This window comes from Alternaria rosae, assembly GCF_020736505.1.
Source record: "Alternaria rosae strain MPI-PUGE-AT-0040 chromosome Unknown BKA58scaffold_7, whole genome shotgun sequence".
Taxonomy (NCBI): Eukaryota; Fungi; Ascomycota; class Dothideomycetes; order Pleosporales; family Pleosporaceae; genus Alternaria; species Alternaria rosae.
In genome coordinates this window covers 2,180,687-2,195,110 of record NW_025763576.1, presented here as the reverse complement: position 1 = coordinate 2,195,110, position 14,424 = coordinate 2,180,687, and the positions used below count along the sequence as shown (strand labels likewise).

Sequence of the window (14,424 nt, the reverse complement as noted above, 5' to 3'; positions counted from 1 at the left end):
TACCTACCTGTCGGTTCCAAGATGTGGTCGCCAATGCTACCAAGATGCTTGATACATGCTTCTGGAATGCTGCAAATAGAACAGCCTGCGTTTCCTCACACCCCCAACAGGCGACACCTGCAGTCTCCACGTGTCCCGCCCTTCGCCACTCTACACCGTTCCAAATCGCAACATCTTGTCATCGCCTTCTTCGATTGTCTGGCCTCTACTTCTCTCCTCCAGTCTGCGTTTTGCGGTCCTCGCTGCCGGTGCTTCCATGGCCTTTGCGGTCCTGGTTTCACTTGCTCATTCTTTCCGCAAGTCCTGGGTTGCTTTTCTTGACTCCTTGTATCTGGTCCTCCAGGACTTTTCCCATCGCAACCGACATATTTGGAGCCGACTTCATAGCCATGAACGTTTTGGAGCTCCACTCTGTTGTCATGGTCATATATGCCTTTGCGTCTGTTGCTACAAATTCTTCCAAGACTAGAGGGTCCGAATGAGCGGGGATGCGAAGAGCAGCTTTGAAGGCGATATCGTGGACTTTCCGGGCGGCCAGGTATTGTTTCGCAACTGATTGGACATTCTTCAATACGCCTATCAGGGCAGCGTTGGTGATAGAGTCTGCGCGTAGGGTGCGGAGGTATTCGTTCACCTCTGCAGCTTGCAGAGCGATCTTCTGGTAGGACTGGTAGATGTTGACGAGGCTGTCGACGACCCGCTGCATGACGCGAGTGCAGTGGCCCCGTCGTCATAACCAACCTTGGGCTTCTTGAGTGTGGCAAAGGGATTCGAGGTGTTTGACCTGCGTTTGACTCCCGCAACGACGTTCTTCGCAGTAAGCCCAGACGGTAGAGTAAGCGCCCGAGGTTGATACGAACTGCCGTTCTTCATGAAGTCGGCATGTTCGATAGCTGCAGCGTCTTCCGCTGTCATCTGCTCGTCGGGAACGTCCTCCTCTCCAGCTTCGTCTGCAATGAGGATAGACTTCCGCGCGTCGTACATTTCGCCGTCTGGGGTGTGTAACAGAAACGTGGTCTGCTTGGCTTTCCCTTCTTCGAGTCCCTTGTGCAATCTATCGACCCGCAGTCTTTCAGCCTTCCTCTCCGTCTCCGTTTTGGGGTTTTCGATCTTCTTGCCCTGCGAGCCCTTGACCTTCAGCGCTTGATAGTCGGCCTTGACGTCGTCGGGTATCTTGACCTTCCGCTGCTCGAGTAAAACCCAGAGGCGCTCGAGCATCTGGCACGTTGCGGGCAACTCATCACGTAGTTCCCTGAGAGCATCCTCTTGAACAGCTTGTCTTTGTCTATCGATACGGTTCTTACGAACCTCATCGCGGGCTTGTTGAAGGTCGCGCCGAAAAAAGGCGTTGATGCGACAGACGCGGTGCCCTTCTGATGCGACCTCGGCTGCGTCTGTGCCACCTTGGAGACGATTTCTGATTTGCAAGAAGTCGCTATTTTCTGCGAGTTCTAGCTGTGTACCCTTCGGCTTTGATGGCCGATTCGTAGTGGCGGAGTCTTGCGAGATGGCCATGTCCGTAGGTAAGAGAAGGCTCGATTTGCAGTCGAATATATAGGTACGCAAATGTGTTCAGCCAACCTACAATTGGCGTTGTGATTGTGAGGGCATTAGATCTGGAAGAGAAGGTCGAAAAGTAGGGAGCAATCTTTGCTTTCTTAGACCAAGATAACAAGCTTAGGCCGACTATAGTACAGTAAGCGGAACAATTTCACGGTCACCAGTGACCTTTCGCCGGTCTTTCACTTTGACGTCATGACGACTGTATCGCCAAAACAGCAGCATCGGGTAGCAGCAAAAAGTCCTACGTACACCGCAATCAGTTGCATGAGGGGATTGCAGGCAATGTCTACGGAACACTACAGCGTTCAGCATGAGTGCTGGTCGAGCACGACACCGCCAGGCCAAGCGCCTGCCTCTAGTACCTAATCCGCTGTAGCAGGAACCCACGATTATACCGATGCTTCGGCGGTGTGCTCAGCCGAAGATGTCTGGGTCCCAATTGTACGTCGCTTCCCATGTACTTCAGTTGGTTTGACCACGAAGCCAGCTCATGCATACCTGTTGCGAGGTACAGCTTGCGTAGCAGCTTTGATAGCCGTCTAATCTCGCGAGAGATGTAGCAAGATTCAGGGCCATGCTGGTCGAATCCACGCTTGTAGTGGTAGTGGATGTCCTGGTAAGCTTCCAAGACGTGGTCAAAGTAGGGGGGCCCCATCATCCCCAGCTCAAACAAACCTTCCTCTAGACTTGGCTGCAGATGGTTAGACGAGCGTGGTGAAGGGTCAGGTTGCCAGCGTGTAGCATACAATGTTGTCATGAGAGACACAAAACTCGCAACATGGCCCTATTGCGAGCTCTGGAAATGCCCATCGAGAAACTCGCGACCTTCGAGACGATCGTCGACTAGCATAGCGGTACTGATAAGCCTCTGGGAAGAAGTCCAAGCCATTTGACCACGACGGATATATTGGGTATGGCATTTCACGTTCTTCTGTTGGCGATGCCCCGCACAGCGCGGTTGGATCAGGAGGGGTGATGCGGGGACTGGGGAGAGGGAGAGTTGGCCATTTGATGTGCACTGGATGTGAGGCCTGTATACTACCAAGTTTTTTGATTGCCCACGTCGTACGCTTAGTACCAGCCCTGCTTCTTGCACCACCCCTAGGACTGCGGAGTGCCAAGAGCAACCCAATCGTACCACGCAAACGCAGTGGCAGTCGAGCGGTAGTAGTCATCTCCTGCGCATCTTTCCAGAATCAGTAGATGTGCACCAAGCGTTGAACGGGGGTGATGTTGTTGGAGAGCGTCATGAGGCGCAGGGGTTCTTAGCAAACAAGTCGACAAGTTCGGAGTCGGTGTGACACACTGAGCGCTGTCCGACTGACGCTGGATCGTTACGGCAGTACACGATGGAAGATTGCCGGTTGCTTGCTGGTCTCGCCTGGTGTGTGCTTGCCGTGAAGCCTCAGCCCGGATGTGGTGCTGAATGCGGGCGCGGCTGCACTAGGCCAATCTTGGGGCACTTAACGCGGTCGCGTCGATGGCGCGTACCTGCCGCATACCTGGGTAGCTCCTTCCATCATTGTGCCCACGACTTCCACAACCACCCATCACACCTTCCCACCGCACAGCACAATGGCGTCTACTGTCCTTGGAAAGAGAACGCGCAGCTCTGCACGCATCGACGCTTCAGGTACGAGCCAGCGAGGCTGCGGCCGTGCTCCGCCAGCCGAGACGTCCCTAACGCGCTCTGCAGAATCCAAGCTCCATGTCGCAACACGCGCAAAACGGAGGACGCAGTTCGTGATACACGATGAGGGCGAGATTGAGAACCCCTTCGTCACCCCGAAGAAGCAGAATGTGCGCGACGACGACGCAATGGACGTGGACGAGCCCGCGGACAAGGCGGCGCCGAGACGCGGAAGGAAGGCGGGCACAAGTCCTGCCCAAGAAAACTCTCCGCAGAAGGCGCTCGTCGGCCTGCCAGACAAGTTCGCGCCTACCCCCTCGACGCCCCGGCACCGCGACGCGCTTGCCGGCAAAGTGGCCGTCACACCCAGACACCGACTCATCATCGCCGGCCGGCCGCTGACGCCTCGCACCCCACACACACCAGGCACCCCGCGCAGCACCGCGCCCACTATCTACAACGAAGCGCGCCAGGTCTTCGCAAGAGGCTCTGCCCCCACCGCGCTGTTCGGCCGCGATACCGAGAGGAGGGAGCTCGCGGCCTTCATCACCAGCCGAACCAAGGCCAAGACCTCAGGCTGCATCTACGTCTCTGGTCCGCCCGGCACCGGCAAGAGCGCCTTCGTCAACGATGTCTGCCGCACAGTCGCCGCGGACGAGTCTGTCAGGACCGGCTACATCAACTGCATGAGCGTAAAGAACGCTACAGATCTGTACAGAACACTGCTCGAAGACTTTGTCGACATCACCGAGGTTGCAGAGGGCGACGAGATGGAAGCGCTGCGGGCCGTCTTCATGCAGCAAGAGACATCGTATGTTGTTACCCTCGACGAAGTGGACCACCTGCTCGAGCTCGACGTCGAGCTCTTCTACAACATCTTCGAGTGGTCACTACAAAAGGCGTCGGGGCTGGTGCTGGTCGGCATTGCCAACGCGCTGGATCTCACGGATCGCTTCCTCCCGCGACTCAAGGCCCGCGGTCTCAAGCCACAGCTACTGCCCTTCCTCCCATACAACGCCGCCCAAATCTCCTCCGTCATCACTGCCAAACTCAAAGCCCTTCTCCCAGCCGGCTCAACACAGCTGCCCTTCATCCACCCAACCGCCATTGTGTTCCTCTCCAAAAAGGTAGCCGCCCAGTCCGGCGACCTGCGCAAAGCATTTGACATCTGCCGGCGAGCAATCGACCTCGTCGAAGCCGACACGCGCGGCCGACACGCGAAAAAAGCCACAGAAATCACACCATCTCCCACGCCATCGCCCTCGAAAACACCGCTTGTAGAAAACATCAACTTCTCCTCCCCGGCCATCCGCTCTCCCGCCAAGACCAAGGACCTAAACAGCGTCATCGCAGCCTCCCTCGCCTCGCTCACCGTCGAAACTGCACCGCGCGCCACCATTGCCCACATGGCCAGAATTACAGCAGCGGTCTTCAGCAACGGCACCAGTCAACGCCTGCGGAACCTCAACCTGCAACAAAAAGCCGTTCTCTGCTCGCTCTCTGCTATCGAGAAGAAGAAGCGCGCCACCGCTGCCGATAGCATCTTGGCCACACCTTCCCGATCACACACTACATCCCCTAGCATCAAGGAACTCTTCGAAGCCTACACCGTGCTATGCAAACGAGAAAACATACTGCATCCTCTGACGAGCACCGAGTTCAGAGACATCGTGAGCAGTCTGGAAACACTCTCGCTCGTCTCGGCGGTGGAGGGCAAAGCAGGGTCACTGGATGTTGGCGCTGGCACGCCGAGCCGGAGAGGCAGGGGCAAAGCCTTCCCCGGTGTTGCGGTAGAGGATCGCAGGGTTGCTAGTGTTGTTGGAGAAAAGGAGTTGGCGGATTCACTCGTAGGGCCTGGAGCAGGGATTCTCAAGGGGATTCTTGAGGGGAACTAGGCGTGTGTATGGAAGTTTTGTCACGATCGTGGACTGGAGGGTAGGCCTTGCACTGGTTCTTGTGATACCCTCGATTGAGGCTCTATATGTGTTGGTTCTGAATAGCGCAGCATTGGGTGTTGGGTTTGCATCATAGCTCGTATCATGAGCCTGGTAGTTTAGCGTCGCATAGCGGTCTTTGTCTCATAGTACACCACAATTCAGTACGTTTTCAACTAAAGGCTTTTGCATCTGCTGTTTCGTATGATCCATGAGGTCCAAGAAGCGGCAGAGAACATGACGGGTCAACCGAGTGCGCTCTCTAGCGTTGCTTCTTAATTGCAGCAGCGGTTTGACGCATCGTACGTATACTCTACTTCTACATCGTCTTCTCTCTCATATGTCATGGTATCATTCATCCCCAATACAGGCCATCACTGTAACCTTCGCATTTCCACCCTCACGATTCGGATCCTCAAACCTTGACGCCCCCTCCTTCCACTGCATCCTCCTTTCTCACGCCACTCTGCCCCTCTTCCTCTTCCTCTGCTGCGTCTTCTTTATCCTGCCTAAGCGTGCTCGTTGGCACCTCGCTCTCCATGCCTGCCTTGCGAAACACAGCCTGCATCCAGCACCTATACATTTTCAGCCTCCTCTGCCTGTTGACCAGCATCCGTCGGTCGACGCCAATGTGCGCAATTTCAAAACCCGGCCTGGGAGTGTCCAGATCATTGACATCCTCGTGGCTCTGCTCTCTCGTCTGCATGCCAGGATCGTGGAGAGACAGACTCTCCATCTTATCCGCGATGACACCCTCAGCCTCCGTTTGGGATATGGTTGTATCCGCCACGTTACCAATCGTAGTATCGCGTTTTCTGGCGCCGCCCCAGATATCCTCGAGTTCAGACTGCTCGAAGAAGTAGACACGCGTACCGTCGCCGCGGACGTAGAAGTTTTCCTCCATGTAACGGCCTTTTTTGAAGCGGACTTGGGCTAGGTCGCCGCGGCCGTAGTCGCGGAAGAGGACTTGGCCGCCCGGCTTGAGAACTCGCCAGATGTTGCGGACGGCTTGGTCCCACTGCTTGGGATTCAGCGCGCTGAAGATGAAGATCATGAGCACAACGTCTACGCTGCCTTCCGCCAGACCTGGGGGGAGCCCGCCGTTCTCCGAGTCGGGGGAGGCGGCCACGTCCCAGACGTCGGCTTGTATGCGCTCCGGGTCGTAGAGTTCGTGGTTGCGGATGAGCTCGACTGCCTTTTTGGAGAAGTCGCACGCGTGTATCTTCAGCCGCTGGTTCTGACTTCTCTGCAGGATGGGAAAGGCGCTGTTCCCTGCCCCAGCGCCGACCTCCAACAACGTAGCCTCTGGTCCATCCTCGGCGCCCAGTTCTTCTAGAATAGGAAACTCTTGTGCCAGCCATTTGCGGTTCTTGAAGAAGTTGGTCTTGTTGTTTTTGTAGAACTGGTTCCACCACTTCTCAGGCTGGGCGTTGTAGCGTTTGCGATCAAACTCGGAAACCGGTTCTTGCCGTTGTCTGGAATACTGTTCTTCTGAAAAGGCGAGGTAGTTGGAGTCGACGGCTACGTGGTCCCAGGCATTGAACTCGAAGATGTTGTCGCCTTCCTCTAGGTAGCGCGAACCGAACGCGAAGGGATCGCTGCGTTTCTGATTGTTGTCTGGGTCGTGGGAGCGAGACGGTGGGGCGCGCACGGGTTGTAGAGAAGCAGGCACTCCATAAGCGTCGTTCTCGGTGGATTCGAGGGCGGCTGGCGATGTGGCATTCAGAGCCTCTGGTGGCGGCGTGCAAGCTGAAGTATGCGGAACAGGATCGACTGTGACTGCGAAGCGCATATGCTCCATTGCCTTGGAGAGTTGCTGTTTCGGTTGTGGCTTCCTGGACATGGTGTTGTCTGTCTGGAATCTGGAGTCGCCGGCATCTTGGACACTCGCGCCATTGGCAGTTCCCGCGTGTGCACCGTTCATGCTGTCCGTCTTTGCAGCCATCTCGGAGTTCTGACAAAGTCGCGTAAGCGGGGAATCTTGGAACTCATGGAGGGGAAATTTCGAGCGCTAGCGTCCAAAGGAGTTTGGTTCAGGTCCCTGGCAGATCCTATGTGATAGCGTCATGCAGAGCCGCAGCCGCATCAATTGATCTTCTCCAGGGCTAGCGCGAATCTGCGTTCATCTGGAGCGTGATGCGCTCATTGACTCTGGGCTCTCGAACCACTCCGCCACCATGTCGAGGTGACACCGATCAAACTCTGCACATACACACCCCCACCATATATCGAAGCTTGGCCAAACCGTAATGGCATCCCTGCGATTCACCCGTCCAACGACACGCTGCGCGCGCCCACGCCAACACCCCTCTCAGCGGCGAACCTTCCTGCCCAACCCCTTCGAAGCCCTGAACTCCGCGCTCCCATCTTCGTCTTCGCCGCCACAAGTCCTGACCGCCGTGCGAACTCTGCCCTACCCGTCGGCCCCCGTCTACTCCATAATAGCCGACGTGCCCAACTACCAGCACTTCCTGCCTTACTGCCAGCGCAGCGACATAACCAAGTGGTCTGCACCGGACAAGGTCTACGGCCGGCGGTGGCCATCCGAGGGCACCCTGACCAGCGGCTTTGGCGGCATAACTGAGAGTTTCGTGAGCAGAGTGTACTGCATACCGGGGCGCTATGTGGAGAGTGTGGGCGGAGATACCGAAACGAGTTTGAAGACGGAGGATATCGCGCATCACCTCGACGGCGAGGAACAGGCGACGGAGCGAAGGCAAGGCGAAAACGGCCTGCTTACCCACCTGCGGAGTAAGTGGACTGTTGAGGCTATACAGAACGACCAGACACAGGTCAGTCTGGCAGTCGAGTTTGCGTTTGCGAACCCAATGTATGCCGCTCTGAGTGGGGGCGTCGCGCCCAAGGTGGCAGAGTTCATGATCAAGGCTTTCGAGAAGAGGGTCCAAGAGCTGCTGAGGAACAACCCCAACATGGTCAGGGCGAGTCTAGCAGAACTGGATGGTAGTCGTTTGAAGAGGTAGCGCCCGTCTTTGCAATAGCATCGTCCAAACATTCAGCAGCCATCAAAGTCAATCCATGAGCAAACGAGTCACGTTTAAATCCAGCGTTTGTTGATTGCTAATGCCCCCACCTACCCACTGGCTACTTCATGCTCTCAAAATACTTCCTGAACCGCGGCTCATGCTCCAGGTCACAGGCCAACACCGCCTCGTAACAATCCATAAGCAGTTGCGGGAATTTGACCGTCCAATACCTGAGATAACCGCTCGGCAAAGGCCCCACCTTTGCTTTGATTGCATCGTCCATATCCTCATAGTGGTTTTTCTTATTCCTGAGCGCCCTCAACAGATCCAGCATCTTGTCACCTGTGTATTTGCGCTGTTTCCCGAGCGAGTTGATGAAGCCCTGATCGAGCTTGGCGAGAAAGTTGCGTCTATGGTCGAGCACGTCTTGCGAGAATCCTTCTAGCACTGACAGGTGGGCCGATGGCGGGTCCCTAGGTTCACGTTCCCAATGATCGGAGCAGTCGCACAAGAAATCAAGACGCTTCTGATCATCCCAGAAAAAGGGATGATTCATGACTTGGAAGGCGTTGGGACGGTCTTCAGGCCTGGGTCGCAGCATCCAATGGATGAGGCGATGTGGCTCCACAGAGTCTGCACCGAGAAGCAGGCGATCGAGGTTCGACTTCTCCTTCTTGATGTTGTATTCACGGATCTGCATCCAGCCTTCCTCGTCGTCGAAGGGATGACAGCCACCGGTGAGCACGTAGTAAAACACGCAACCGAGAGAGAAGATGTCGACGGCCCGTTTCACGCCTTGCGCGACTGGGTCCGTGGAGCTTGACGAGTCGCGAGAGAAGCCCTGAGAGCTGCCGTTGGCTAGTTCCTTGGGCTGCGAGATAAGCTCAGGCGCTTTCCAGCCAACAGTGCCTGCATTGCCAGTCGTTCCGACAAGGGTACTAACGTTATCGGGCAGCGTCTTACAGAGCCCGAAATCAGAGATGACGAGCCGTACATCGTCCTTGGACGTGATCAACGGCTGTGCGATGAGTATGTTCTGTGGCTTGATGTCGCGGTGGATGATGCGGAGATGATGAAGATGATTCAATCCAGCGGCCAGTTGGTACAGACAAGCTGCAGCTTTGCCGCTGATCTTGTTCACCAGACGCTGATGGCTTTCCGAGAGTTCCTCGCCTGGACGGCCGTCTTTGTAAAGGTCGAACAGGCTGGCCTGGCAGAGTTCGACGGCGATGTAGAGGAAGTTCTCATCCCTCTCGTCGTCAAAGTACCGGATGACGTTCGGGTGGGGATCGCTGTTCTGTAGAAGCTTTACTTCTTGCTCCGCGAGTCCGAAGTACTGCGGTAGCATGCGCTTGACAGCCACCTTGACTTCCTGAAAGCGGCGTTAACACATGAGCTCATCGAGAGCGAACGGAAATTCGACGTACCTTCCATTTACCCTCAAAGACAAACGTTCCTCCACTCCCGTTGCCAAGGAGTCGGTCTTGGTCTATTGTCAACTTGCCGATCCGCTTGATCTCGGATACGTTCTGCACGTCGCCGCCGCTGACAGTGAGCTCATCTGGCTGCAGGCTCGGTCCGACCTCGAGCTGCTTGGCTGCATCCACAATCCGATTGACCTCGTCTTCCTCCTTCTGTTGATTCTTGCTGAGTTTACGTCCGCCACGTCTGCCTCGGTGTGCTTTCTTCTTCTTGGGAGTCGTGGGCGCGGCTGACGAATCCTGAGAAACATCATCGGTACTGCTAGTCATCGGTTGAGCGTCCACGTTGAGCGTAGTGCCAGCCGGGACCTCGTCTTCCGCAGGGGAGTTACGTTCGACAGTTGTGGTCCTGGAAAGGGGCGCGAGATCCTCGTCTTCGTCATCCGGGACGTCAAAAGTCACTTTCTTCTCCTTGACCTCTTCAGCAACAAGTGCGGCAATGTCAGCTTTCGGTACAGTTTCCACGATCGGCTTCTCGGGAGCAGGGTCCTCGCCGACTGGTACAAGTAGAGCCTCTTCTTCAACAGATGGTACTTGCGGCTCGGCAGAGGCGGGCACTGGAGCGGGAGGCAACTTGGCCTTGGCCGAGTGCAATAGTCTTTTCAGGTGGCTCAGACAGGATTCGCGTAGTGTTGGTTTCACGGAAGCCCCAACGAATAGGCCAGCTGCAAGGAAAAGAACCAAAAGCTTCATCGAAGCCATTCTGTCCTGCGTCTGGGATGTCGCGTCTATGGTCGGTGGTTGGTGCTGCTCACGGTGCGACGCCTCAGGCTGATTGGACACGGCCTGGTCGTTCAACGTTGGATAGTACGTCGTGGCAGGAATGCCTGGCAGCTGTGCCTGCTGGCTAGGAATCCGGTAGTCTAGCCTGTGAACACCGACGAGGCTTCTCTTGTCCGGCAGCAGGTAGGCCGAGTCCCACTCGTAGGATACTTGGTCCTGCTTGTAGCAAGCTGCGTCCGGTGCACCGTCGGTGACTGCGGGGTAATTGACTTCTGACAGGGCATACCAGGCCCCGGACTCGGTGGTGTTGAGCAGGACGTGGTTGGCTTTGTCTTCCGAGAAGATGGGGCCGGCTGGCTGTGGGAGCAGAACGAGGGGCGGCTCGCTGGATTGGTCGTTTAGGGGACGGGCGACGTCGAAGACACGGGCGACAGGGTAGGGCAGACGTTGACGGTAGAGGGGGCGCTGGTGGGATCGCGGGCGCTTGTAGTCGAAGGCGATGACTTCGCCGTTGTACATGGTGTAGATGTACTGCTTGTCCAGGGTCTGGTCGTACTGGGACTGCAGGTCCTTGTCTCTGCTGTTGGGATTCCACTCTGCATACTTGAGGGTGCAGATGAGCTCGTTGGTCTTCTTATTGTGGATGGTGATGGTGTACTGGGTCTGACCAATGTCGATGACGCCGCGGCAATCGCGTTCGCGGGTGGTGAAGAAGTTCTTCGAGTCGGGGGCGCAGCTGTCGTCGTATGGGAAGTTGCCGCCCGGGGTGAAGCTCTGCTTGACAATGCCCGAGGCGGCGTCGACGAGGAGCATAAACGTCTTCTTCTCGACGTTGTAGACGACGGGGAGCTCCGGGTCGTCGCTCGAGTAGGGGGCGCTCTCGGCGAGCTGCTTGACGGTGACGCCCAGGTGCTGGAGCTGGGGGTGGGGCCCGGGGGTGAGGAGGTAGAGGGCGCCGTCCTCGCGGGGCTCGACGATCCACACAAAGGACTGGTGCTGGGGGCCGGGGCGGTCTTCGGAGACGTTGTAGATGGTCTCGAGCATGGGGCGGCCGCTCAGCTCCCAGATCTCCTCTCCGTTGTAGCGGTCGCGTGCGTGGATGTGGCCGTCGACGGTCGCCAGGAGAACAAAGTCCTCGACTTCCCAATCGTGCAGAGAGCGCGCACTGGGGACGAGGCCCCCCGAGGCAGCGTATCTGGCAGGATGGGCTCTGACAGCGCTGATGGCTGGAGCAGAAGGAACTTTGGTAGCTACGGCGCGCACGTTCTGGTCGTTCAAGGGCGTGTAGGCATGACGTCCGTGGGCGTCGCCTACCGTGTCTTTGCGGCTGGCCTGTCCGTGGTGGGGTGCAAGCATGTGTGCGTGCTGCACGTGCACGTCGGCGCGGGGAGACGTCTGGTGCACATGGTGGTCGAGTGGATGCTGCTGCTGAGCGGCCACAAGCGTGACGAGGACGAGGGCGAGCGTCGTGAGTGTCGAGCCAGCTCCGGGCGGCCGGCGCGGGCGCGGCATGGCGCGTCGTGGGTCCTGCGTCGATGGAGCGGAAGCCTAGGCAAGGCGGCGAGGGCGAGGGAGATGGAGCATCCGTGGGCGCCGATGGGGGTGGGCAGGAGAAGGAGCAGTGTCGCTGCCGTAACGGTGATTTTGGACTCGATACTAATCTGCGGGGGCTTGGTGTAAACTGGGGGTCTCGCCGCGCCTCGTCAGCCAGCCGTCGACTAACCTTGCCGACACACTCGCCTGTTTCCCTCGTTTTAGTCCCAGCCTTGGCACCCTTGTGTCGCTGCACACGCAGGTACCAGCAACACGGCGAGACAACGGAGCCCGTGTCGTCGTCGTCGTGCTTCTTGTCTGGTTGACTGTCCAACTCTCATGTTTCTTGCACGTATTCTACCACATTCCGGACACCAACATGAAACCGATGATGTGAGCACTTCAGTAGCACCAATCGACACGTGGCTGACAGTGAACAAGACATGCTGCGAGGGCTGAGCATACCCGCGAGTCCGTGGAGACACCTGGCGCCATGGTCTGATTACTTCACTCGTCATTTGCCAGCAACCACCAACGCGCATCAAGTCTGACCCACGCGTACCCGAATAGTTCGCGACCCATGTCCTGGGAGCAGCTCGGACATGGAGCATGACGCAAAGAAAAATGGTCCTTAGCCTGCTCGTCTGACTGCATTCATGACTTCCGTAGTATACACCTATCTAGTGTCGACCCCTTCACGGCATCACGCTTGCTCGTCCCATCTCTACATGCGCTCACGTCTCCGCGGCGCGCTTCGGATAATGTTGTCTACGCGCAGCAGCAACTAGATCGTGTTAGTTGGATCTCCGATTCAAGTAATGGGCAAACTCACCTCGGCAGCCTCCGACGCCGAAGACACCACCGCACGCTTCAGCTTGTAGCTCTCGATGACGCCCAGCTCCCTCATGTCCGTGATGCCACCTCCAGGAGACAACAGATCTAGGCCTGAGCTAGTCAAGCCCGAGTAGACGGCTTTCCGGAGGCGTGTGACGAGGTCGCTTGAGTCGAAACCGGCATTGTCGGCCAGGATCGTGGGTAGCTGCTGGAGTGCCTTGGAGAAGGACTCGACGGCAATGGCCTTCTTGCCAGCCACGTTTTGTGCAGCCTCCGCTACCGCCTTGGCCATGTTCATCTCGGCACAGCCACCACCGAGCGTTGTCCTGGGCTCCTTGATTGTTTGCGACAGAACGGCAAGGGCATCGTGTAGCGACCGCTCAGCCTCGTCCAGAAGTTGCTCGGTTGCGCCACGGAGGACGATGGTGCATGCCCGTCCAGCGTTGATGCCCGAGAATCTGATCAAGACATCCTCTCCGATAATGACCTCTTCGACCAGATCGCAGTGGCCGAGCTTGACGTTCTCCGGGTGGTCGAATGTTGATGTGATTTCTCCGCCCGTGACCAGTGCCAGGCGCTCAATGCCGTCAAAGTCGGCATGCTCGATGGAGCAGATGCCAGCGTCCGCAAAGAGCTGCTCTGGCCAGTTATAGATGAGCTGCCGGTTGACGAAGCAGTTGATGCCGTGTGCCTTGATGCGCTCGACCTTGGCCTTCATCTTCTCGCGCTCGGCCTTCTCCAGCTCCGCGAGCTTGCCTGTCGAGTCGACCTTGACGCGTGCACCGAAAATCTTGATCTTGTCTGTGTCCATGGCTGTGTTGGCAACCAGAATCTTTGCGTTTTCTATGCGCTTGGGCTGGTTCACACCGAACTTCTTGTCCAGGATGAAGCCCTCGTCCAGGTACGAGTCCTTGAGCTTTCCGCCAGCCTTCTTGATGATCTGGATGTGCGTGAGGTCGGTCGAGCCTCCGAGCTTGAGGACGGCATCGACGGCGAGTTTGGCAAACTGCTGTCGGTCCTGCGAGAGCACCTTTGAGCTGAGGGTCGTCCGGGCGATGGCCTCGAGGTCCTTCCTGAAAGCCTGCTCGTCGCTGCTGTGGTCTACGGCAATCTTCTCTAGCGCCTTGAGGGCCGCAGAGCTGGCTATCCTGTAGCCCTCGATGATGGTCTGTGGGTGGATCTTCTGGTCGACCAGCTTCTCGGCCTCTCGCAACAGCTCGGCGGCAAGGACAGTCACTGATGTGGTTCCGTCGCCGACCTCGTCGTCCTGGACCTTTGAGATGTTGACCAAGACCTTGGCGGCGGCGTTGTCGAGGGCAATCGCTTTGAGGATGGTCGCGCCGTCGTTGGTGACCATGATCTCGCCGGTAGAACTGCACACATGAGTTGCAGCACACTATACACGGGGCGGGGTGCACCTACGCCGACTGTAATATCTTGTCCATGCCCTTGGGGCCCAGTGTGCTCTTGACCAGGTCGCCGACGGCGATGGCGCCTACAAAGGCCGAGAGACGCGCATTCTCGCCCTTCTCCTCCGTGACGTCCTCCGCAAAGATCTGGGTGGGGTTGGACTGTACGGGCGTCAGTACTCTTGCGGCTCTTAGCGTGCGGCGGGCGGCATACCATCTTGCACGCACTCGTAAACAGGCAAAGAGGGGTATTCGGGAAGGCGTGCGGTTGGTGGTGGGTGGTGCCTGAACGCGACTTTTTTCTCGGCCTGCCCGCGTTGAAGCTGTGTTTGC

The 14,424-nt window shown here is 57.3% G+C and overlaps 7 protein-coding genes across 7 annotated transcripts; 2 read left to right on the top strand and 5 right to left on the bottom strand.

Moving 5' to 3' along the window:
* On the bottom strand, nt 1-1,515 carry BKA58DRAFT_461079 (uncharacterized protein; the record flags this gene model as incomplete). The annotated part of the gene is made up of 2 exons (XM_046174790.1): nt 1-700; nt 742-1,515. The coding sequence occupies 2 exons, from the start codon at nt 1,513-1,515 to the stop codon at nt 278-280; spliced, it is 1,197 nt and encodes a 398-aa protein (XP_046023769.1). The 3' UTR covers nt 1-277.
* A 103-nt stretch (nt 1,516-1,618) lies between these two features.
* BKA58DRAFT_218716 (uncharacterized protein) lies at nt 1,619-2,991 on the bottom strand. The gene is made up of 2 exons (XM_046166195.1): nt 2,310-2,991; nt 1,619-2,254 (listed from the first exon to the last, which is right to left on the bottom strand). Exons 1-2 carry the CDS (start codon nt 2,736-2,738, stop codon nt 1,919-1,921), a joined length of 765 nt encoding a protein of 254 aa, XP_046023768.1. The 5' UTR covers nt 2,739-2,991; the 3' UTR covers nt 1,619-1,918.
* A 62-nt stretch (nt 2,992-3,053) lies between these two features.
* Nucleotides 3,054-5,307, top strand: BKA58DRAFT_389259 (P-loop containing nucleoside triphosphate hydrolase protein). The gene is made up of 2 exons (XM_046170726.1): nt 3,054-3,196; nt 3,260-5,307. The coding sequence occupies exons 1-2, from the start codon at nt 3,139-3,141 to the stop codon at nt 5,086-5,088; spliced, it is 1,887 nt and encodes a 628-aa protein (XP_046023767.1). The 5' UTR covers nt 3,054-3,138; the 3' UTR covers nt 5,089-5,307.
* BKA58DRAFT_389257 (S-adenosyl-L-methionine-dependent methyltransferase) lies at nt 5,308-7,171 on the bottom strand. Its single transcript, XM_046170725.1, has one exon. It carries the CDS (start codon nt 7,070-7,072, stop codon nt 5,543-5,545), a length of 1,530 nt encoding a protein of 509 aa, XP_046023766.1. The 5' UTR covers nt 7,073-7,171; the 3' UTR covers nt 5,308-5,542.
* Nucleotides 7,172-7,204: 33 nt separating this feature from the next.
* BKA58DRAFT_389256 (dehydrase and lipid transport-domain-containing protein) lies at nt 7,205-8,174 on the top strand. Its single transcript, XM_046170724.1, has one exon. It carries the CDS (start codon nt 7,377-7,379, stop codon nt 8,106-8,108), a length of 732 nt encoding a protein of 243 aa, XP_046023765.1. The 5' UTR covers nt 7,205-7,376; the 3' UTR covers nt 8,109-8,174.
* Nucleotides 8,175-8,229: 55 nt separating this feature from the next.
* Nucleotides 8,230-11,671, bottom strand: BKA58DRAFT_319112 (uncharacterized protein; the record flags this gene model as incomplete). The annotated part of the gene is made up of 2 exons (XM_046167704.1): nt 8,230-9,483; nt 9,539-11,671. 2 exons carry the CDS (start codon nt 11,669-11,671, stop codon nt 8,230-8,232), a joined length of 3,387 nt encoding a protein of 1,128 aa, XP_046023764.1.
* Nucleotides 11,672-12,248: 577 nt separating this feature from the next.
* BKA58DRAFT_218700 (T-complex protein 1 subunit beta) lies at nt 12,249-14,424 on the bottom strand. Its single transcript, XM_046166194.1, has 4 exons — nt 14,306-14,424; nt 14,105-14,253; nt 12,681-14,055; nt 12,249-12,632 (listed from the first exon to the last, which is right to left on the bottom strand). Exons 1-4 carry the CDS (start codon nt 14,306-14,308, stop codon nt 12,573-12,575), a joined length of 1,587 nt encoding a protein of 528 aa, XP_046023763.1. The 5' UTR covers nt 14,309-14,424; the 3' UTR covers nt 12,249-12,572.